Here is a 22,988-nt window from a genome sequence, read left to right on the forward strand (position 1 = left end):
TGAGGGTGAAACCCAGAGGACAGACTGACGGACACTTCCAGGAGCCTGCACAACTCAGACCAGAAATGAGAGGTAAACTGGGGCCCCCTATCAGAGACATCATCCCTGGGGAGACCATGCAGACGAAACACACAAATGAGCACAATCTCAGCAGTTTCTGTAGCAGAAGGTAATTTGGGTAAGGGGATGAATTGGGCAGTCTTGGAAAAGCGTTCTACAACAGTGAGGATGACTAGGTTTCCATCAGAAGGACATGTACCATGGTGTACTTTCTGCAGTTTAAACCCAGTGGTTTTCTTAGAGCTACAAGAGGAAACTGATAAAAACCTGAGCGCTGAACAGGGAAACCACAGTTGTCAGCTGCTTCTCTTTTCCTGTCAGCATTCGCTTTCACTTTAGCAGCAAACTATCTATTAAATGTGAATTGATGATTACATTTAATTCACAAAATCATAGTAACTTCTTAGTTCGTTAGTAAGCAGAATTACACAAAAACTATATAACACATTTCCAGTTAAATGTTTGATAGTTCTATAAGTTATAGTAGCTGATGTAGAGCATTTTGTAAAAAAAAATTTTAAGATGAAAATAAGTGAAAATGTGTAGAAGACAATTAAAACCCTGACAGTTGGAAAACAATAATTTAAAAAGAGTGAAGTATTTTGTTTAACACAATTTTTCATGTGTTTTTTCTGTAGCTGTGCATCAGTTCAGTCTGTGGGTAGAAAACAGTTGAACAGCGACGACAGTAAAGTTATGATGCTGTTGCATCTGCTTGTCTAAATCAGGAAATTGAACTTCCTGTCAACAGACATTCACACACACAGACACACACACAGCGCAAACGCAGAAGTAAATGCCTGGTTTACAAGAACAAATGATCAAGAGGACTTTCACTCTTCAGATGTAAAGGTAACCGTACAACTTAATGAAATCAATTACCCTTGATATTTATATATTGATCTTGATATACACTTTTTATACATTAACTGCTGAGATATGTCGAAGCTTGATTTTATATTGCCAAGAGCCACAATGCAATGTGGGGAATTTGTCGCTTGATGTGTTTTATAAACTATGATCAAACGATTGTTTCATAAAGGGTTAGTTAAACCTAGTGATAGATGATTTATATCCTTATATCCTGAGTTTTGTTTATTCTTATGTGTTCCTCTGACTGGTGTAGCTACAGCAGAACTAGTGAGCAGTTCTGTGACACATCGTGGAAATCCCCACAAATCTTCATTTGGCATTTCCCAAGCATAATATAGTGTCACACTGGGACTTCTACTCAATACAAAGTTTGCTGAAATAAGTTATACTTCATCATATATACACAATTGATTGATTGAATATTTATTTAAGCCTCGGAAGACACATTGAGGGATAAGACCCTCATTTATAATGGTGCAGAGGGTACAAAATTTAACTGGTCACAAAAAAACGAAAATGGTGGTCATGCTGTAGAGTTTTTATGGTCTAATAACTAACTTATTATGCATTTATATCTAATTACAGTTTTACATTTAATTTTAATGATCTAAAGACAATTTATTTTATGTTTAACCATTTGTTTTCAATTAAATAAAAATTACATCAAACAAATGTTCAATGTGGTGCCTATAGATATATATTTTATATAAAACTTCTGGGAGTATTTATGTTAATGCAGTTGCTGTTGTTAATTTGAAGCCAAAAGAAACAGTGACAAAGGACAAAAATCAGCGACTGTGGTTTAAAATGAGAAATCAATGTATCTGTATTAAGAGTAACTAACATAAAGCAATGGATCAAGAGCAATGATATAGAAAATATGATATTTTAACATTTGTCAAGATAATCTTAAAACTTAATTTTCATTTAACACTGCTTAGTTCACCTCATTGTCACTGGAGCAGCGTACGAGATGATCTGAGAGGAGCTGACAAACTCACTTATTCAGGTTCTTATGTTGTATCATTATTATTTATCTTATTAAATTTAGCCTTACTAAAAATGTATTGTTGATTATATATACTCTATTATCTTAACCATTTTTTGTTGTTGTCTTTTCTATTATTAAATGTTTATGTTTAAATTTGAATCCATCTTTAACATTCTATGCTTTGTTGATCACCTAAAAAGCATTTTCAGTTGCCTTTGCTATTTATGAACAATACTTCCTCTTGTTGTTGCTTGTGTTGCTGTCGTCATCAGGAGTAACCATGGATCTCAGTGAGGAGGAATCAGCTCCTCTGGTGAACAGAGACCGAGGAGGCAGCCACAAGTCCAGTACGAGCACTGGGCCCAGTTTACCCGTGCACCTCTACTTCTTCCCTGCAACAAAGGACACAACAACAATACACATTTCCTGTGGCCAAGTCTCTGCTGAAGATGTGTGCATCCAAGCAGGAAAGAAATGTGGTACGGTTATCATAATGGAGAATCATGACTTTGACCGTGCGCAAGATAAAAGCTTCAGCTCAATGAAATGTAATGTATTAATGGCATTGTGCAGATGTTATGTGTGAGGATGGTCAAAAAATCTTCAACAGAGCCCATTACAAACACTTGTCCAGAGATGAGATGCTGATTTTAATGTCCTTCTTCAGGAATCCTACCAGTGTACCTGGGTCTTTTTGGGTTGGCGTCCTCTGACCTCTCATTCTGGTATCCGCCATCGCACATGTTCAACACAGATGAAAAGCTACAGGTCCACTTCAGAGTCAGGTAGGACGAAAACTCCCCAAGGAATCATACAGTCACTCATTACTTCAGAAAACGACACGTTAACGTCAACGTATTACATGGAATCAAATGATTCATAGATTTAACTAGAAATAAAAATGTTGGTTTCTTTAAACAAGTGTTGTTGAAGATCATTCTGGTAAATTCTGCCAACAAAGCACATGTGGGAACATAGCTAAATAGACGGTAGCGTGCAACAATCTTCATGAATAAACGATAGCGTTAACAAATCCATTCATTTCTGCAGTCAAAATAAAGTGTTTTAAAGAAAAGGTGGCACATACAGAGTTCAAAGCCAAAATCCCACAATTAATTTTTTTCCTTTACTCTTCATATAAAACTAAATCTGCAGCAATAGAACTGGAAATTATGTTTTTTGTTTCAAACCAGTGTGCATACGTATACGCTCACAAATTGCATGGGAAACAAGGTCTTTGTGAATTCTTAGTGCTAAAGGTTGTGTCCATAAGATGATGGATGATGGATTTGTTACTGGTTTGCAGATTTTTCTTTGGAAACTGGTTTGGTAAAGGACCAAGAAAATCGTACCGCTACGGTCTGAGCAGAGACAGCAACACTCCGGTGCTCGACTGCAATGTCATCGACTATCTCTTCGCTCAGGTAAAGCAGAACATGTGTAATTGATCAACAATCTATTTCATTCATTCACTCAAAGACAAAAGGCTGTTTTTATATTCTATTTTATTTGAATATAACTATAACTTCATATAACTATAACTACACTTGAATCATTAACTTTTATGAGATATGATGAAAATGCTTAAGCTATGATGTACGTCGATAAAGTATGGAAGCAGTCACACCTGACTTTCACACATTTTCACTTCCTCAAAATATTATGACCCAGGAAGAAATGTATTTTTAATTTATATTGATCTGATATTATGTAAGTGTTGGAAAGAGACAAATGTTAAAACTTAAGTTCATTCAAATTTTACAACAAATGTCCACTGTAGTGGACAAGAGGACATTTTTGTTTTCAATCTGAGAAAACATAGGATAAGAATAACTCAAGTCTATATACCTTAAAAATGTTTTTTTGATTCAAATGTCCATCTGATCACATCAATTTATCTTTTATAGAAAAAAATGAAATGTTGGGATCTATTGTTAGATACAAATCTCTATAGGTCAAAACTTTTGCACTGATTTTTTGCACTGAAAAATTAAATATTGCTAGGTGTTGGTAGAATGAAGTTTTTATTATATCTGAGACATTAAAAAACTGGGTGCAGGCACAATAAGACATTTCGCTGCACATTGTACCATGTAAAAAGATATATGTTGAACTGAGTGTCACTGTAAGAGGAAATGAAAGTGGTCTTATAATTTAAATGAAGCCCCAATCATTCCTGTTCCACGTTTCATGTTGGAACTATTTTATTCTGTGAATGTTATCATTATTGTTTTTTTGTGTGTTGTGCCAACTTCTAAAACTAATGCAGTATAAGTCTAGATGCAGGATATAAATTATTCCTGTAAAAATGCAAACGGTGAATATTGCAGATGTTGCAAGGTTTGCAGCCAGAAATAATTGCATGCATTAAATACAGTGTCACTATTTTCTTTTGTCTCCCAGTTGCGAAGTGACTTTATTGCTAGTGAGGCAGGGGTTTCTCCTCCTCTGAGCACTCAGGAGGAATGTCTCGGCCTTGCAGTATTAGACCTATGGAGAATGGTTAAAGAGCGCCACCAGACTGTTAGAGAGCTCTGCAAAACCGTCAGGTATCTATATTTGTTAAACGTTTCATTTTTGGCCAACACTCGAGCTGAATCCATGTGGGATTTTCCATTCATACATAAAAGATATTCATATTTCAGCAGTTTTTGAACAGAATTGTTCTTTTGAGTTTGCAACCACAGCGCCACATCTTCTGCTCTACCTTTTCAGCTACAAATCCTGCCTACCAAAGTCACATCGCCATGACATCCAGAGACGAAACCGCCTGGATCGTTATCGAATCCGAAACACCCTCAAGCGTTTCTTAAAGAAGCTTGGAAACTGCTCGGTGGACGCGTGCAGCTTGAAAGTCAAGTACCTGATTGAACTGGCTGGCATCGAGCCCTCTCTGGGGAGCGAAACCTTCAAAGTGGGTCCTGCTGCCTCCCAGGAAAAGTCAGCTTTCAGTCTGGTGCGGGTGACTGGGGAAAGTGGAATTCAAACCAGTGGAAGTTGCCATCCTGATAGTTCCCTGGTAAGAACAAGATCAATCAGATGACACATATTCAAGCTTCAACAACAATGACTTGGTTTGGTTACACTAGTCTCTGCAGTTTATTCTGAGTTAATTCGATCTAGGTCAGGTTGTCTTGTAAAGCTCTTTCGGCCTCACATGTGTAAGAACTTAACTTGACTTAATATGTCAAAAGATTTGAATAAATAGTCAGTATTCAATTCAATAAATGTTCATTTGTATAGCGCCTAATCATAAAGTACATTATTTCAAGGCAATTTACATACTAAGGTCAAAACTTAGTGATAAACCTGGAGTATATCTTCTTTTTTAGGAGTGGCTGACCTTCTGTGATTTCCAAGAAATCATTGACATCAGTATAAAGAGGGTGTGTCAGGAGCAGCTTCCCCAAGACAGCAGATTGGTTACAATAACCCGCAAAGATGAGAGTCACTTGGTAAACGCCACATTCTTCATTTTCCTGTTAATTCTCAATGTTAATTTATTCATAATTTATTTATTTGTTGCAAAATATGCATTCCCACCACAGGAAGTCAATTTCCAGGGTCTAAGGGAGGCACATTCATTTGTGTCACTTGTCGATGGCTACTTCAGACTGACCATGGACTCTAGCCACTACTTCTGCCAGGACATTGCTCCACCAAGTATTCTGGAGGGTGTGAAAAACCATTGCCATGGCCCAATCACGTGAGTCATTGTGAGAAAGTCTGAACCCAATGGAAACGTTCACCAGCATCTGTTCTTAGATGTTTATTTTGTATCTTGTTTGATCAGATCTGAGTTCGCAGTCAACAAATTGAAGAAATCTGGATTTAAAGGAGGTACATTCCTGGTCCGGCAGAGTCCGAAGAACTATGACAGCTTCTTCCTCACTGTGTGTGTTCAGGTAAAGGATCCGGTTGAGGCCACATAACTGACATATAGACATAGGTAAAGACTGATTACTAGTTTTCTCTGAAGAGTTTAGACTTTAAACTCTAGGCCTCTGTCTGCGAGTTTATCTCTATGCAGATGATGCGCTCATGTCACCATCGAAATAAATGGTAACAACCTCACCCAGTAAAGGTTGAGGGGTTGGGGCTTAAAAATAGTGAAACTTAGAAGTTTGCAAAAATAGATCCATCTCTCTATGTCACATTGTTCATGCAGAATATATGTTTCTACAGACCCCACTTGGACTCGACTATAAAGACTGTCTCATCATTAAGAATGTGCAATTCAGTCTTCCTGGTGTCCAGAAATCATTTGGCAGCTTGAGAGAGATCACCAGTCATTACCAACACACCAAGCTGCTGCTGGCTGAAGTTCCTGTCAAGTTGGGCCGCTGCTGTCCACCCAGACCCCAAGGTTTGATTCCTAAATTAACCCATGAGTACCAGGATATAACTGAACATATACTACATATACACATATATAATACATTTAAAGAACAAAACACTTGATGATGCTATGGTGCACAACTATGTGCCTAACCGGTATCTTAAATTTGGCAGAAGACCTTTAAACCACCAAGTGATATTCAACATCTTGTCCTATATTCTAAAAAACGAGGATACATACCTATTAATTGATGTTGTCCTTCAAAGATTTATGAGGTGCTGTGTCGCAGTAACACCTAGGTGTATGGACTGTGTTTATGTCTTATCCACTGTGAGCATACAGCACGTGCTAGATTATTTGCTCAATTTAAACAGGCAAAGCAGGCAAAAGTCAAATCTACCTGTATTAACATGCACTCCAGAATCACATTCAAAATTGTAATCGTTGTGCATGTACACATCAGGTTATAGCCACCTCTTATATTCATGTATTGAGAATATTAGTTGTGTTACTGTGGAAAAAAACAGCGTTCTGATGTAATCGTTTTATAAGCTTCTCGTGCAGGGGTGTGATCGCTCTGTTCATCTTAGTTTTAAGTCAACAGTTAGTCAGCTAACAAACCAACAGAGAGAAGACATAACAAACTAAAGTCTATATGATTAAGCATCTTTAATCTGTTCTGCAATAGCACATTAAATGTGACACCATTAAGTGGTGTGCCTTTGGGCATTCAATACATTTGGTTGTCAGAATAAATATTGAACAATAATATTAAAAAGATTAGTATCAAATAATAACTTTAATTGGTTAAAATTACCTTGGGGCACCACCCTTCAAAGGAAGAGAAAAGATTAATTGATTAAGTCGCATGAAAGTACTAGCTACAAATTTGGAACTCTGATTAACAATTAAATGAATAACTTCAACCAAAATGACCATATAGATAGTTAGCTAAATGGAAGAATATAGAGTTCTTGACAGTGTAGAGGTTGACAAAATTCACACGTATGCAACATTAATGAAAACAACATTTGTGAAAGAAAAACATTTATTATGAGGATAATGAAGTATAAATACAAATTACTAATGTTGTGCATATTATATCAATATGTGTAAGCGCGTCTGTGTGAGCGAGTGTGCTTTCAAAATGGCGGCTGGCCACTTTGAGGGCAATATGTGTGGTCAAGATGTAGGCATGTAGGCCGAACTGTAGTTCACAAATACCTGGTCCCAACATTGAACAGCTAAATTTTCTTACTGGTTTAAGTGTTTAAACGCATCTCACTTCCATGATATTATCTTTATCCTGATATCATTCGGACCTTGTGGTGCTGACATCCTCAATGTGTCTAAGGGGCCTTCACACCTCTACTTTCATGCGGTGAAACACGGCTTAAACTACCCAACACCTCAATGTCCTGCTTGGAGTGGACTATGTTCCTTCATGTTTCCCTCTTGTGTCGACTTACTGGCAGTAAAAATGTACGTTGCTGTTTCCACAGAGCTTACAAATCTCATCATCATACGCAGCAGCAACTCTGTGGAAACCCAAGGCTCCCCGTCACCTGAGAGGAACAAATTCAATCACATCCAGTTCCACATTATCAAATACGAAGACCTGAAATGCGTGAGTGTGTAGACACGACTCCAACTGTATCTACCATTAGGATTATTACGAATACTGTCATTGTGCTAAAACTGCTCCTACGACGAATGCAGTATTACTAAAATGAAAGGTAGGTAGTTCTTTACGATGGAGGGAATGTAATTATGTTTTGTGTTTTCCTATAAGGAGGTAAGCCTTGGACAGGGATCCTTCACGCGGATTTTTAAAGGCCACAAAACAGACATTCACGAGGCGGAAAAGCATGTGACAGAAGTCATACTGAAAGAGCTTGATGGCGCTGACAAGAATGGCTGGGAGGTTTGTCTCCTAAGATTTAAAACCACAGAAAATATTTAAGATTTTGTCAGTTATTCTTATTGATTAACCACAGGTTCTTGTCCTTTCTTTCTCTAACAGTCATTCTTTGAAGCTGCCAGCTTGATGAGTCAGATTTCACACAAACACATCCTCCACGTTTATGGCATCAGTGTTCATGGAGTCAAAAGTATGTTTATCCAAACTGCATGTTCCTCTTCTGTTTGACTTCATCACTTCATTTGCAGATTGTTTGCCTATATGCGTTTGCCTATGTGCTGTGACCTGTATATAAAGATGGTCGACATGACTGTTCCCCTAAAGTGAAGTCAAAGGGCCATGAATGGCGGTACCTTGATACTGTAACTCGCCCCTGATGCTCAGACTCTTGCTCCAAATGCCCAAAATGGCGCCATTCGTAGTTTGGATATTTTGGCCTCATTTATGGATAGTGGGAGGAGGCGGAGACATCCATCTTTATATAAAGTCTGTTAATATATTAAAAAGTTATGTAAGGTTTATATTTTGATTAATATAACCAGCACTTTTTCTCCATACATGTTCTGTTCCTGTACATTTTGTACACTCAAAAAAAAGAAAGATACTGAATGAAAACATGAATTCATATTTAACCCAAAAATCGATGTTACCTCAATTGACCGCAGCTCAGTCCCTGCGATGTGGGTGAGTTCTTCTGAGTCTGTGCTTGCTTTGGAAGAACAGCTGTTGAAACAATCCTCATTGTGCCTCGCAGACATCATGGTGCAGGAGTTTGTCAAGCACGGGGCCCTTGACCTTTACTTGAAGAGAGGGAGATCTGTGTCAGTGAGCTGGAAACTCGACGTAGCCAAACAGCTCGCATCTGCCCTCAACTTTCTGGTGAGAGACTTTCTGATGTGGTCACACATGTAATGACTGCATCACAATCCACAGCATCTATCCATCTATCTACTGTAATGGCAATTTTCTGTGAATCAAGCACAACACTTGTCTTTCGGTAAGTTTAATCTAATCTGCAGATGAACTCAAAGTACAATCACCAGAAGCACATGCACAATGAGTGAAGAACAGAGGAGAAATCTGTATACTTCCTTTCATTTCTGGTCAAGACCCCTGGAGTGAACCATTTGCTCAGAGACACCATAAAGTTGCAGGGTTCAAGAAGCCATAAAGTTAAATTCCCGGAGCAATAATCGTAAACCCTCTAAAATAAAAATTCTTGTAATATCTTCTACATAAACGTCTGTTCATTCAATCATCATTACATAAATGCAAAATTTCCACCACACTATCTATCTATCCATCCATCCATCTATCAATCACACTGAGCAGACATTAACATGTAAGTTCCCCACAGGAAGAGAAAAACATTGTTCATGGAAACATATGTGCTAAAAACCTGCTGCTGGCGAGAGAGGGCGACCCGTCACAGGGCTCCTCCCCTTTCATCAAGCTGAGTGACCCGGGCATCATGCTGGGCAAAGATGGTAAAACAATACAGTTCTATAATCTCAACGTTTACACACCCAATGAACTTTAAAATGTCATGCAGTGATAAAATGGTGACGTTGTTGTCCAACATTAATTATCCATATAGAAGATTTATCCACGACAAAAACACAACTATATAAATAAGCGTGATTAAATATTCTTTACTCTTATTTTTTATACTATGATAATCAGTGCCTTTGCATTAACGCATTTCTGTGTGTTCAGTTATCCTGGACCGGATCCCATGGGTGGCCCCTGAGGTGCTGGAGAGCCCAGACAACCTGACGCCGGAGTGTGATAAGTGGAGCTTTGGTGCCACTGTGTGGGAAATCTTCAACAATGGGACCGCTCCCCTGCGAGGCTGGGACCTGGAACAGGTACGTCCACTTCTCCCCTGATGGGTCCAACAAAATGCACATTGAATGCTGTTCTGGTAGAATTCCAACATTCTAACATTGTGCTGCACATCTAATAATAATTGGATAAATTAATAATAATTAAATAATAATAATAATTAACCAAATATAACAATTACATTGAAGCAAAAAGGAATAAAGAGGAGAGAATATACCTATTCCAGTCATTAATGTGTGTGACCGCTGTGTTTTCTGTAGAAGCGTCAGTTTTATGAAGGGTTCCAGCAGCTGCCCCCCTCCCAGTGGACGGAGCTGGCGGATCTGATCAGTCAGTGCATGTCGTACCAGTCGGACTTCAGACCCTCCTGTCGCAGTATTATCCGTCAACTCAACAGTCTGATCACTTCAGGTAATGATGTGCATACATACCTACCTCAAATTCACATTTGATACGGAACTAGAGACGAGTCAGTTCATCAGTGTTGCTACGGATCCAACAGGAGGAAAAATACAATTTTAAAGTTGGCAGGCACAGTTAACAGTTTTGGGGGTTTGCCTACTTCTTTTTCATTTTAACTTGTAAAGCAACGTATAACTGTTTTGAAAGCAATATTAAGAAAGTTTATTATTATTATCTGCGCAAAGGCCGAACAATCAAGGGCTCCCCGGCAATAATTAGCATCAATGATGAGCAACAGCCACCCACTAATAAGTGCAAAGTTAACAAATACGAATAATGTGGAACACCAAATTGCACACACTCATGGATATCAGTCCCGTAAATAGGTCTAATTTATTCATTTTTATACATTAATTATTACCTGTGAAATTGGTGAGTGCTGCCCGCCCCCACATCCCCAGTGACCACTGACTAGTTCTTCTTGTTTCCTGGCAGATTATGTGATTTTGCGTGCCACTGAGCCTGTCACACAGAGCCCACTGCGGAGAGCCCTCAGCACTCAACATGACCAGACACTGTTTGAGGAAAGACACCTACGTTACATCACCCCTCTGGGAAAAGTAAGCATGAGACACCAGAGCAGCCACAGGACCATATCTCTATGCAATGTTACATACTGAGATCATGTGGTTCATACTTAATTTCTGGGTGTGACTCAAAACTTTTCCAGGGAAACTTCGGCAGTGTTGAACTCTGTCGTTACGACCCGCTGGGTGACAACACGGGCGAGCTGGTCGCTGTGAAAAAGCTGCAGCCCAACCAGCAGTCGACTCAGGAGGACTTCCAGAAGGAAGTCAAAACCCTTAGCGTGCTGCACTGCGACTACATCGTCAAATACAGAGGAGTCTGCTACAGCATGGGTAATGAAAACACGCAACATAAACACACAACCCTTTTCAAAACGAGCAAGCTAGATCAACAGTCCCATTGATACACCGCCTTGATGTATCACCAGTCAGTTTGAGCTGTAAAATCACGATATTTTACCTCAAATTAATGATCTAATACAAAATGAATGAAAGCTGTAATGTTGATGTGACTTCAAAGTGCTAGTTTGGATCAATACCAGAAACTCTTAGGATTTACAGTGGAAGATTTAGCTCAAACTGACGGGACAGCCTTGTCAGATTTTGTGCATATTGACTTTAATGTGTAATATTTGCATGTTCACAGGTCGCCTCAGTATGAGCTTGGTGATGGAGTACCTGCCGTACGGTAGCCTTATTGGCTACTTGGAGAATAACCAACATAAAGTCAACACTAGGCGGATGCTGCTCTTTGCTTCGCAGATATGTAAGGTAAGAGTCAGCTACCTGTAGATCATACACTAATCTGTATAAGATTGACGCCCCCCTTGATCACCCCCTGGTGGCTGGCTGCAGTATAGATCATAAACCCATTATAGACTCTTGCTCCAAATGACGTCATCCGTGCAAGTATTAGTATAACAGTTAAAACTTTCAAAGCAACAGTGAAAGAACATACAATCAAAGCATGCTGCAAATGTTTTATTGTTCAATGCAAAACTAAGACTCATCGTAGCCTCTATCTTACTTTTGGTTTCACAGATCAAATTCACTTTCACGGATTAAACAATGTCATGGACAAAAAAGAGATTTTTGTTTCATTTTCTTCCGTTTCATTATTTCCCCAGGGGATGGAGTACCTGCAGACGCTGCGTTACGTTCACAGAGACCTTGCAGCCAGAAACATCCTCGTGGCCAGTGAGATGCTGGTGAAAATCGCTGATTTTGGGCTGACCAAGATTATTCCTTGTGACAAGGAGTACTACCGCGTCAAACAGCTTGGCGAGAGCCCCATCTTCTGGTAGATTGTTTTTCATCATGTTTTGAATCTCTTTTTTAATCAAAAGTAATAAAGCAGAAATCTATGAAATTATGCAGGTTTTTGTTTTACACCTGCTGTGAAATATCTATCAGCAGCTCAGTGGAAAGGTTTGAGGAAGCCTGCTGTGTGTTTGAAGTGGAGACGAGACAACTTGGCTGGTAGCCAGTCTTTGTGCTACGCTAAGCTAACTGAATGCTGACTGTTTTTAAAAAAATATTTAACAGAGATGCGAGAGAGCAGCAATACTAGGAAATGAAAAACAGAGAAAACAAACTGTTTGACATTTTTTAAAAAGACAAATAAAAGTTATTACATCTAAAAACCGGGTCGGGCCCTTAAGATCATTCTGTAGGTTAGCTTTCATATCTTTTAACTGAAGATTACATTGGGTTCAGGAAACTTGAACGGTCTAACACTGCTCATCTAATGCAGGTACGCTCCAGAGTCCATCAACGAGTCCAAATTCTCACACAAATCAGACGTCTGGAGTTTTGGAGTCGTTCTTCACGAGCTTTTCTCCAACTGCAACATGAACTGCAACCCAAAACGAGTAAGACACATGGCCGATAATTCAACAGTTAAGTCAAAATCCTACTCCTTACTATCTTTACCTATTTAAAAATCTGTGCCACTATTTCAGCTGTACATGCAGGAGATTGGACACAACGTGCAAGGTCCATCCATTTCAATGCACGTGGAGAATATTCTAAAGAGTGACTGGAGGTTACCGGCTCCTCCCAACTGCCCACCCAAGGTATGTTGACTCTGCTGTATGGTTTATTAGGTAAAATGCAGAAGTTTGTTTTTTTGTGAAGACCCTCATTGTCACGACTGGTGATAGCAGCACAGGCAGGGAAGATCCAAGCACAGACGCACAGGCAGGCTGTTGGAGGGAAGTTACTTTAACAGAACAAATGATGAGGACCAAGCTTATAGGCAGACAGTTGAGCAAGCAGGCAACAGACAAAAGCCAGCATGGTGGTGGCATTCAAGAGATAAGAAGAAAAATACAAGGAGAGACTTATCTGGCAGCAAACTGGGAGGAAAGGGTATAACTACAGGGGAGGGAAATGAAAGACACCGAGATATTTTTGTTGAATTTCATACTTTTTTTGTTGGGTCTACAAATAATCTTTGAGTCTAAGAATCGCTTAATTGGGTCTACAAATAGTTTTTAAGTTAGGTGCACTTGACTCAGTAATTTCAGATTAAACTATTTATAAGTATTTTTTATAAACTCAAATGAATTATGTACATTCAGATCAATATTATGGTTTAGTTGTACATACTTAAAATAAGTATGTAGGTTGGCAAGGAGGTCCAGTGATTATTGGGCAACAGGTGGATATGGGAACAGGATGGAGGTCTGAGGACCTCTGGTGGGCGAGAAGAATAAAGCAGGAGACAGAGTGGTCAATATAAAACAGGGTACACACTGGAGTCGGACAGGTTTTTTTTACAATAACAAGGAGATGATTGTAGAAATGACTAACAATGTAAGAATCAGTTGTCCAAACAACTTATTGGAGGCTCTTCTGCTGCTGTAAAATTGCAAATTTCCCCATTTCCTGATTGATAGAGGATTTCGACCACATGTGACACCTGCCAGAAATATTCGTTTTCCTAAACGTTTTCTTTTTTTAACGGATAATCTTCATCACCATGTTCCCATCTGTCACGCTCAGCCAAATCACATTTCAGATTCTTCTCTTTGTACCACCAGGTGTACAGTTTGATGAAGGAGTGCTGGGCGTACAACTTCGACGAGCGGCCATGTTTCTACAGCCTGGGAAACCAGATTGAAACGATCATGCAGGATGAAAGAGAGCCCTAAAGGCCGAGAAGGAGCCGCTTCACACTTCACAGCAATGCTCAGTAGGAAGTGACAAAGTGTCCTTCCCTGCTGTTGAAATTCATTTTTGAATGCAACATTCCTTGGTCCAATAAGAAACAAGCTGCTGAGGAAAAAGCATCATGAATTCCAAACTGTTGCATAGTAGGTACAGAGACATTAACTTTTTTATTGCGTGTTTGTTACTTTTGGAGGGGTCGTTTGTTATGGTCTGTTGTTGGGATGCTGAGCAAGACAAAGGTTTGACTGGTCACTGATCGGCCTCTTGCCTGACACATCAGCAGGGTAAAAGTTTCAACTGATTATGCTACATGTCATCATATTTTCTTACAATTGAGTTAATAAAAATATCCACACAGTGCCAGATGCAGATTTCTTCATCTGACTCAAAACAAATTTTGAACAACGAATGATATTTACCTGAATCTCTAAAATCGGGATTGTGCCAATATAAAATGTGACTCATAGGGTTAGACTGGCAAACATTTTTATGAAAGACAAGATGTATGACTTTCTTATTCAGCTGTGGCCAAAGGTTTCATTCTTACCAAAGTGAAGAACATTTCATATTATTTTAGCAGTGTCTCTAAAGGCTGTAGTTAAGGTTAGGTTCATAAATCATATAGCTGGAGGGAAATCAAATCTTTGAGGGATTGAATATTCATATTGGAAAAGTCCTGCTGTTACCAGACCCATCCCTATTGTAGTGGACATTTGTAACAAGTTAATAGGAAGCATGGTAAGGCACTTGGACATTTTGTATGTCAAAGCTGTATGATCAGACAGGTGGATGCACCCGCCCATAGGGGGCAGTATGAACCTTTCTTGGGTCCTAATCTCTTGGAGAAGAAAGGGAGGCAGAGAACTTTGCTACCAGGCTCCTCTCCTGAGAAACCAGCTATCAATTGTTTTCAGGTCTGACAAAGCTGATAATTAGGTTCTTCAAACAATGAATAAATCTCACCCATTAGTGATGCTGCTGTAGGCGGAGACTGCTCGGGGAACTCCCATCATGCATTGAGCAGCCACCCCATCATGTATTTTTTTAAATCACAGAGATACTTCCAAAATGCATTTTTGAACTATAGCTCACTGTGATGATAACTATGCAATGGATAATTTCCTGACTTCTTTGTGACGTCACTTCTCATAATGGGATCAATTTCATAATCAATGTAAAGTTATCTTATTTTCTAAACCGTATTTTTGTTGACCTAGTCCAATCAATAATAACAAATAATAATTCCACCAAGTTTGGTGAAAAACTGTCCGACACCAGGAAACAGTTCCATAAACCAGCTGTAGAAAAGACAAAATGATTTATGTGAATTTAAATCTCTTTTTATTTGATTTTTTAAGAATTGTGATCGGAAATTCTAGACAGTCTCACATCTGCCGTTGGAGAATCAGTGATGTACCAATACATTGAAAAACAGTCAACTTTTTAGACGATTCTAGACAGACCATGTGCATTTTGTGCCACATGCAGATAGCAAAGGATTTTCAAAAATTTTAGTTTGCTCAAAAAAATAAATCAGAGTTTAATATGGGACAGTTTATAATATTCATACACTTTTTTTTATATATATATATTATGACAATATGAATCAACAAACTGTCATTTACCCAGCAATCTTAACATTAACACTTTCTCTCCTAATATTGCTCCAGGTGCATTCGAACAAATTGGGCAGTAAAAACCTGGCAATTGCTAAATTTGCATTTCTCCCATGGCTGCTGTGGAATTTTTATCAATCAATAAAATAAATGCTTGTCTATGCATTGAACACAGAGCAGTGGAGTCTGTATATGATATAGAATTACCAACACAAAACTGATTTCTTTGCGTGTTTACACTTCAGATTGGGGTCGTTTATTCTGTGCCACATATGATACACTCGAGAAGGCAGGAATCTGTGCACCATTAAAAGGTCTTTGTAAAAGCAAGGTTCGCTTTCATCTACATGTTGGGAGGACATGTTCAATCCGAAAATCCTCACGCCCACATGGGGAACAACACCCAGTTCTGCGTAATCCAGACACATCCCTATATAAATATCATCAATAGGAATAAAATCGACCAACTTGGACATTTTGTATACGATCATAGCTGTATAGCCAGACAGGAGGAATCCCCCACCACTACAGTAAGGGGGATAATAATCCTTCTGCTGGATCTGAACTGGTACATAGTACCTGTTGTCTGCCAGTCGACTAGGCACTTTGTTCTCCACAAGAAAACCAGTAAAGAGGTGCTTGCTTCCATCATTGTCCCTGAGGCCTTGGAGATACTCAACCACGTTGACTGTGTTTACAAAAACGTCATCATTACCATTTAGCAAGAAGCGAGCTTTCGGACAGTTTCTTTCCATCCATTCTAGGAAGAGCACCTGCTTTAAGGTGAGGTTGTAGAGCGTGTCGCTAAAGTCCCATTGAAGAACGTCATTGTACTCTTTTTGTTCCAGTTCAATAAGTCTGTTCCGTCTCCCTCCTTCAAAACCAGAACCCGTCGCTCCTAAGAGGAAGATCCTCCGGATCTGCACACCGTTCTGCAGCCTCTCTTTAGCCCAGGTTTTGCGCAGTACCTCTCTCCGTTGAAAGTGATCAGGGAAGCTTTTAATGACCAGGAGGAGAAAGACCTCTGCAGATTCATCAGCTCCTCCGCATTTGTCAGGAACGTCCAGCAGCATGGGGAAATGTCGACAGTGTTTATGGTAGAGAAAGTCTTGAATATGAAGAGGAAGAGAGCTGAAGTTTTCCACTTTGGCAGCGGAAGTGTTTTGTTGGCATTTTGGCCAGGTGTATACATACTGGTTGTTTGCGGCTGGTTTTCTTACTTCACCGTCCTCCTCTCTCACCTTGTTGTTGAGGCTGATGGTTACTCGAAAATTAGAATCTTTACAGAGTTGAAGGAACAATAGACCAAGAGATACCGCCAGCAATATTGTTCTTACTCTGATGTTTGTCATCCTTGGATCTCTGCAGTGACAAAACAAAAGGGGTTCTTATTAAAAGATCTCAGTCAACACTGTTTATGTCAGCTAAAATAGTCTGTAACGAACAAATAAAGCTCATAATAAAGGATTGATTTATTCACAAGAATCAGTGTTGTATTGCTTTTCAAAGCCAGCTTTCAGATGTTGCTGTGTACGCCAAGTTTATTTAGCCACCCAGCAGTTACATTCATTTTGAGTCACCCATTATTCACGCAGTCTTTTAGCTCTGCTTTTGATCCCAACCGACTTCTGAGAGAAATATCTCCCCTTTGTTAGCCCGAACATTAACAAGGTTGTCTGTGTGTTCTTTAGTAACAACATACAAGGCAGAAAGAGACTAATTATAGAAATCTTGTGCCAACATAAACTCTCCCTGAGGCCTTGCTCTGAACAGCAAGCAGAGGCAAACAGGAGCGAGCAAAAGGAACTATAATTGATTTATATATAAATCATTTAATTTTGCAAACCACCTTACCTCTGAAGTGTAAATATATATGTGTATATATATATACACACACACACAATGATGATATTACTTTGGAAGACTACTAAACTCTCCTGTTTTTATTCAGCCTGTCAATAGTCTTACATGAGGTTTTTCATTTAATGTTGGGGCCTACAATGAGTATTTGACTTTAATGATTTAAAGTCTAACATAGTACAATATGTTTGAAGATTGGTGGTCCCCCTCCACCACATGTTTAAAATACAGAAATGGCTAAACAGCTCATGCTAAGCAGCCCTGATGGCCCGGAGCTACCTGACGTCACGATGTACTCTCAGTGTTTCACCTGGTGAGATGATACAAGTCTCTGCAGCTCAGGAGACGTCAGACAGTGTAGTCCTCTGCTTACCTGTCTCACGCTGCGTCCTCAGCTCTCTCTGTGTGACTGTCCCGGTCCTTCCGGCCGATTTATGGCATGGGGCGACCACCGTGACGTCACCCGCCGTTTTTCCCGAACGCAGTTACGACGTCACGGAAGGGAGGGGCTCGGACCACCTGCAGGGCCTGACGCCTCGCCCCCCCTGAGTGCATCGTTTGAGCAGAGACGCCGGAAGTTGCACAGAAGAGTGCAAATACAGTTGTGGGTTGTAACCTTTTTTTCTAGAAACCACATTTAAATTCACTAGATCAAGAAATGTATTTGGATCTGTGCCACATCATAAACATCACTGCACCATCAGATTGTTTTCACTTGTGAGTTATTCTCTGAGAAATCAAGGAGAACGTTGTAAAACTCTTCATCTCACAACCCTTGAGAAAATGCAAAACAATTCAGCACCCTGATTTAAACCAGAACCAACATTGAATGGGTTCTTCATTGGCACGTTTCCCATCCTTCCACCAGCAGATATACAGTAGTGGCGGCTGAGGCCCAGAAGGTAAAGCTACAGATTTCCACAAACCAGAAGGAGTTTGATTCCAGTTTGCTGAGAGCTGTAAGACACTGAACCCCACGTTGTCTCTGACTGCTGTGCCAGAGATAAATGAGTGATGTTTGATAGAAAAAGTACTTCATGAGTATGTGGGTTAAAAACGTCTCTGTAAAGTGCTTAAACTGGTCATCAAGACTTAAAAAAAAGTTTATATTAACTAAAGACCATTAACATTTAACAGACAAACGATCACAGATGAGAACATGTCCTCCTTGGCAGATGTGAACAGCAAACATGTACATTCATCACTCAGTGACCTACACGATCTTGGAAAGGAAAATTCTCTCTTGCTGAAACTAACAGGAAACACACACTTCACTTGTTGTTCACTGATGTTACAGAGTGGAGGTTCTTACACAGCACCATGCAGACAGCACACAAACCTACAGCCACGTTTTATTCTGTTACTCACAGAATTCACTGAGATGAATTACAACTGATTTGACCCATCACCAGCAGCGTTTGTCCCTTTAACAGACAGCTGACTGAAAACCAGCTGGTGTGTGTCATGCATTAAGTTTACAAAGCAACACACTTAAGACACAACACTTACACACTTTATCACACCACTTTAAAAGTCCCTTTATGTGGACATTCGCACCATCTGCAGTTCCGAGCTGCAGTGTCTTATGTGATGCTGCTGCACATAAACTAGATGAAAGAGCTATCAATCTGTCAATCCTTTCCGTGACCGGGCCGAGTGAGGTTTCCCGTGTTGTCGTCCTCCTCAGAGTGATGGAAACACGTGTCTATTCTGTGACGGAGGCGCTCCTTCAGATGAAAGCGTCGCTTCACTAAGGTGGTGTTGTACTCCTGGGACTTGAGCTTGGCATAGTAATCAGAGAACTTGTTAAAGAGCAAGGAGATGGGCATGCCGTTCAGGATGATACCGAAGGAGATGCAGCCGAAGGCCACGATACGGCCCAGCACGGTCACAGGAACCACGTCCCCGTAGCCCACAGTCGAGATGCTGACCTGAGAGAGAGAAGTGGACATGAGAATCTGTTTTCATCAACATTTTACTCTTTACAAAATGAAACCTATTGTCTGTTGTCAAGTGACCTGTTGCTGCTGTTGTCAGGATGAGGAGAACAAAGGAGGAGGTTAAGTTATTAAGTATCAAGAGTTGTTATGTTAGGAGGAAGACTTTCACTCAATAGTCTTCTGTTTATTTGAAACCACTAGTCAAAGGTTGTCTTTATCCATGACTGCTCCACAACTGTAAGCTCCTCCTATTATTGTAACCACGGAGACGAAGGTCCTATAATCTCAGGAAAGTACTTATCTTGTCTAGTACACCTGCCTTTGTATCCGTGGGTACTGCCAGGCAACTTTATACGTTAAGTTAAGTTGGAGGACTTGTTCCTTTTCATTCAACAACTTTTAAGTTCAACTGGTAAGATAATGCAGCTAAGGCAGCAGAGCAGACAGGATTTTAGTATTGGTTTATAGGGCAACACGCATGCAGCTACAGGTCTAATGGACTAATCCTGTTAGATCGTTGCTGTGGTCCAAAATCCCAGCAGGTGATTCATGTTGCTCCAACTGAGATTGATCCCTGTTTTTAATAACAAGCAGAAGGATTTACTTACATACAGCAACTTTTTCTGACTTGTGAGAAGTATTGTGTGTGTGTGTGTGTGTGTGTGTGTGTGTGTGTGCGTGGGTGCGTGCGTGCATGGGTGCATGCGTGCGTACGTGCGTGCGTGTGTGTGTGTGTGTGTGTGAGAGAGAGAGAGTTTAATTCACTGGCCGGCGTTAGGAGTCGTGTTCCACCCAAAATGTTTTATAAATGATATTGAAACCAAGTAGTGATGTATAACATCAAAGAATAGTCATTTCATTTAGTTTTTAGCTCCTAACACTATTGCGAGTCCAGTATGTCTTTAAAGACTTTTATCCTTCATCTTGCCATGTGGGAAATCCAGCACAACAAATGGAGTCACCAGTGCAGCAACAAAGCACAGACTGAGGTCAAACTCAAAAGTTGGAGTATGACATTTGGTTATTCAGCAACTGATACTCACTGCAGCCCACCACCAGGCATATGGGATACTGCTGATGGGAGATCCCTCAGTCTCCCTTTCGGCTGAATGCAGAAGAGCAGAGAAAGTCAAGATCCCCATTGCGATAAAGAGTAAAATGCAAGAGGCCTGCTGGTAGCACTGCCGCAGAGTGAACCCAAACGCTCTCATGCCCGTTGAGTGTCGAGCCAACTTTAAGATCCGAAAGACCCTCAGTAGCTTGACCGCTTTGAGGACATGGCTGAGTCTGCTGACTGGAGCCATTGACCTGACCTCTCCCTGTGCGCCCGCATCCTCGTAGTTAGTGAAGGGTGCAAAGATGATCTGGAAGAGATAAGGCATCAACGCCACCATGTCCACAAAGTTAAGTCCACTCTTCAAAAGCATTTTGATGTCTGGAGTGCTTACAAGGCGAATTAAACATTCAAGGGTAAAGAAGACGATGGTGATGATCTCCACCCATTCCATGTGTGATTTGCCATTAATTGTATACTTTTGAATTTCCTCCACGGTGTTGAGAGCCATTGCCACGATAGAGAGGAGCACAAAAACATTGGAGAGCACGTTGAAAGCCTTCGCCAGATTTGAAGAGTACGGATCCTCGACAATGTTCCACAGAGTCTTCCTCACATCCCCAAACATCATGTCCTTGAAAGACTCATCGTCGTACGTCACCTCAATCTGAGCCATCAGCTCCTTGTCCACCTTCAGGTTGTCCTTCACCTCATCCACCTTCTCCTCAAACATCATCCAGCAGCAGCGCTGGGTGTCCTTCAGGCTCAGACCCCAGAAGGTCATTTCCTCCTCAAAGTTGATGGGGCACATTTCCTGTATGACCCACAGAACTCCACTTGTGTAGAAATGGCAGATGTGGTGGAAGAAGGCAGGGTCCCGATCAAAGAAGAACTCGTTCTTGCGTACGGAGTAGTCGTCGCACAGTGTCCAGAGTTTTGCTCGGTCTATGCACAGAGCCAAGGACCCGATGCGGGTATTTGGATATTTGATGACACACTGTGTGGGGATGTGAAAAACTTTCCCTCCGACGTTAACCCTGATGCTCTGCTGCAGCTTAGGTCTGTCCTCAGCTGTAGGACACTCCGCTTTGATACCAGGACTGTCGAGATCCTCCAGCGAGCTCCATGCTTTGATCGTTTGCTCCTGAGAAAATGGAAACGTTTTGTTGTTGTCTGCCCCCTTTGAGAAATAATTAATAGTAGACCGGCGGTTATGTAAACATCTCTGGAGTTGAGCTTGTGCCGAAGCCATAGCAACTGTACGTCAGCACAGGAAATGAGTGAATTTGAGCAAAAAGAAACGAGCAAACACTCCAGGAAAAGTATTCTAGCAACACATAGTATCTTGTTGAATAATCAGACAGACTGCATCAGGTCCTGCAGGAAGTGATAACACGAGATCATCCTGTTTTGCTGTTTTGCTTTGATCCAGGCGGAGAGAAAAGACTTTATGTTACTGCAGAGACTGAATGAAGGCATCTGATTCTTTAGAGTAGGAGAGCAATGACGAGCAGCAGGGATTTCCTCCATTTAATCTCACTGGTGCCCTTCCAAGTCTCCTTAAGCAGTTGTAGGCGGTGGTGTGTGTGTGCGCGCGTGTGTGTTTGCGTGTGTGTGTGTCTGCATTAGGAAACAAAGTTGATTTAAGGATTTCGAAGTGTCTGGGCAATGAGCCAACCTAGGCCTTATGTTGTATCTGTTCTTATTCCTCTTTTAAATCACTGCTTACAAATGTATCTTCGTGTAAAAGAATGTGTGTAATTTTCATAGCGGTTCTCTACTACCTGCAGTATTTGCTTTTTAACCCATGAGGTCAAATATGAAATATTATGCAGCTGTATACAGAGTTGACATACAGTGGGAGTTGGCAATTACATTCAACCATGGACAATTTTTTCCCTTGAATGTAGTTTTAAATGTGAGCCTATCAGACATATACAAACAGCTTGGTGGGGGTAATGTACTCTATGTAAAACCTAACATACGTTCTCTGGCCTCTGCAGTTCAAGATAAATACTGTAGGATTAGTGTCGGGGGATGGAGGTGGTCCCGGGGACCCCAGCAGCACATTCATCAAGTTTGAAGTCAATTAAATGAGTAGTTGTTGACGAAATTGAAGAAACTATGATTTATAACTATCATGGTGGAGATGAAGAACTGTATGGCTCAAATTTGTTTTGTGCTATTTTAATCATTTTAATGGTGTTGCTCCTAATTACTCTCTAACTATCTAGCATGAAAACAGATCTATGTGTTTGAGTAATCACAAACGTTTACACCACAGTGTCCTCAGAGTGCAGACAGTGGGTCAAACTAAAGCTCATTA

General features: G+C 40.3%; 3 protein-coding genes across 3 annotated transcripts; 1 reads left to right on the forward strand and 2 right to left on the reverse strand.

Annotated features, from left to right (window-relative positions):
- Window positions 1-836: 836 nt before the first annotated feature.
- Window positions 837-14,552, forward strand: jak3 (Janus kinase 3 (a protein tyrosine kinase, leukocyte)). The gene is made up of 24 exons (XM_061078017.1): window positions 837-912; window positions 2,197-2,403; window positions 2,592-2,709; window positions 3,231-3,348; window positions 4,328-4,473; window positions 4,640-4,943; window positions 5,257-5,379; window positions 5,473-5,630; window positions 5,718-5,829; window positions 6,110-6,290; window positions 7,766-7,890; window positions 8,056-8,187; window positions 8,287-8,374; window positions 8,939-9,063; window positions 9,542-9,671; window positions 9,901-10,052; window positions 10,290-10,440; window positions 10,927-11,051; window positions 11,162-11,351; window positions 11,665-11,789; window positions 12,146-12,318; window positions 12,772-12,889; window positions 12,980-13,093; window positions 14,063-14,552. Exons 2-24 carry the CDS (start codon window positions 2,205-2,207, stop codon window positions 14,171-14,173), a joined length of 3,318 nt encoding a protein of 1,105 aa, XP_060934000.1. The 5' UTR covers window positions 837-912; window positions 2,197-2,204; the 3' UTR covers window positions 14,174-14,552.
- Window positions 14,553-16,011: 1,459 nt separating this feature from the next.
- Window positions 16,012-17,160, reverse strand: LOC133010615 (N-acetyllactosaminide beta-1,3-N-acetylglucosaminyltransferase 3-like). The gene has a single exon (XM_061078209.1). The coding sequence runs from the start codon at window positions 17,158-17,160 to the stop codon at window positions 16,012-16,014; it is 1,149 nt and encodes a 382-aa protein (XP_060934192.1).
- Window positions 17,161-19,299: 2,139 nt separating this feature from the next.
- On the reverse strand, window positions 19,300-21,914 carry LOC133010618 (potassium voltage-gated channel subfamily V member 2-like). The gene is made up of 2 exons (XM_061078211.1): window positions 20,652-21,914; window positions 19,300-19,599 (listed from the first exon to the last, which is right to left on the reverse strand). The coding sequence occupies exons 1-2, from the start codon at window positions 21,912-21,914 to the stop codon at window positions 19,300-19,302; spliced, it is 1,563 nt and encodes a 520-aa protein (XP_060934194.1).
- Between the last annotated feature and the right edge of the window lie 1,074 nt (window positions 21,915-22,988).

This window comes from Limanda limanda, chromosome 9, assembly GCF_963576545.1.
Source record: "Limanda limanda chromosome 9, fLimLim1.1, whole genome shotgun sequence".
Classification (NCBI taxonomy): domain Eukaryota; kingdom Metazoa; phylum Chordata; class Actinopteri; order Pleuronectiformes; family Pleuronectidae; genus Limanda; species Limanda limanda.

Bases quoted from the DNA above. Each gene is read 5' to 3' on its own strand.
- jak3 (XM_061078017.1), top strand. From the start codon at position 2,205: ATGGATCTCAGTGAGGAGGAATCAGCTCCTCTGGTGAACAGAGACCGA. The intron at 7,891-8,055 runs GTGAGTGTGTAG...TTTTCCTATAAG, and splicing joins AATACGAAGACCTGAAATGC to GAGGTAAGCCTTGGACAGGG. The intron at 10,053-10,289 runs GTACGTCCACTT...TGTTTTCTGTAG, and splicing joins GAGGCTGGGACCTGGAACAG to AAGCGTCAGTTTTATGAAGG.
- LOC133010615 (XM_061078209.1), bottom strand. From the start codon at position 17,160: ATGACAAACATCAGAGTAAGAACAATATTGCTGGCGGTATCTCTTGGT.
- LOC133010618 (XM_061078211.1), bottom strand. From the start codon at position 21,914: ATGGCTTCGGCACAAGCTCAACTCCAGAGATGTTTACATAACCGCCGG. The intron at 19,600-20,651 runs GTGAGTATCAGT...TCTCTCTCTCAG, and splicing joins ATGCCTGGTGGTGGGCTGCA to GTCAGCATCTCGACTGTGGG.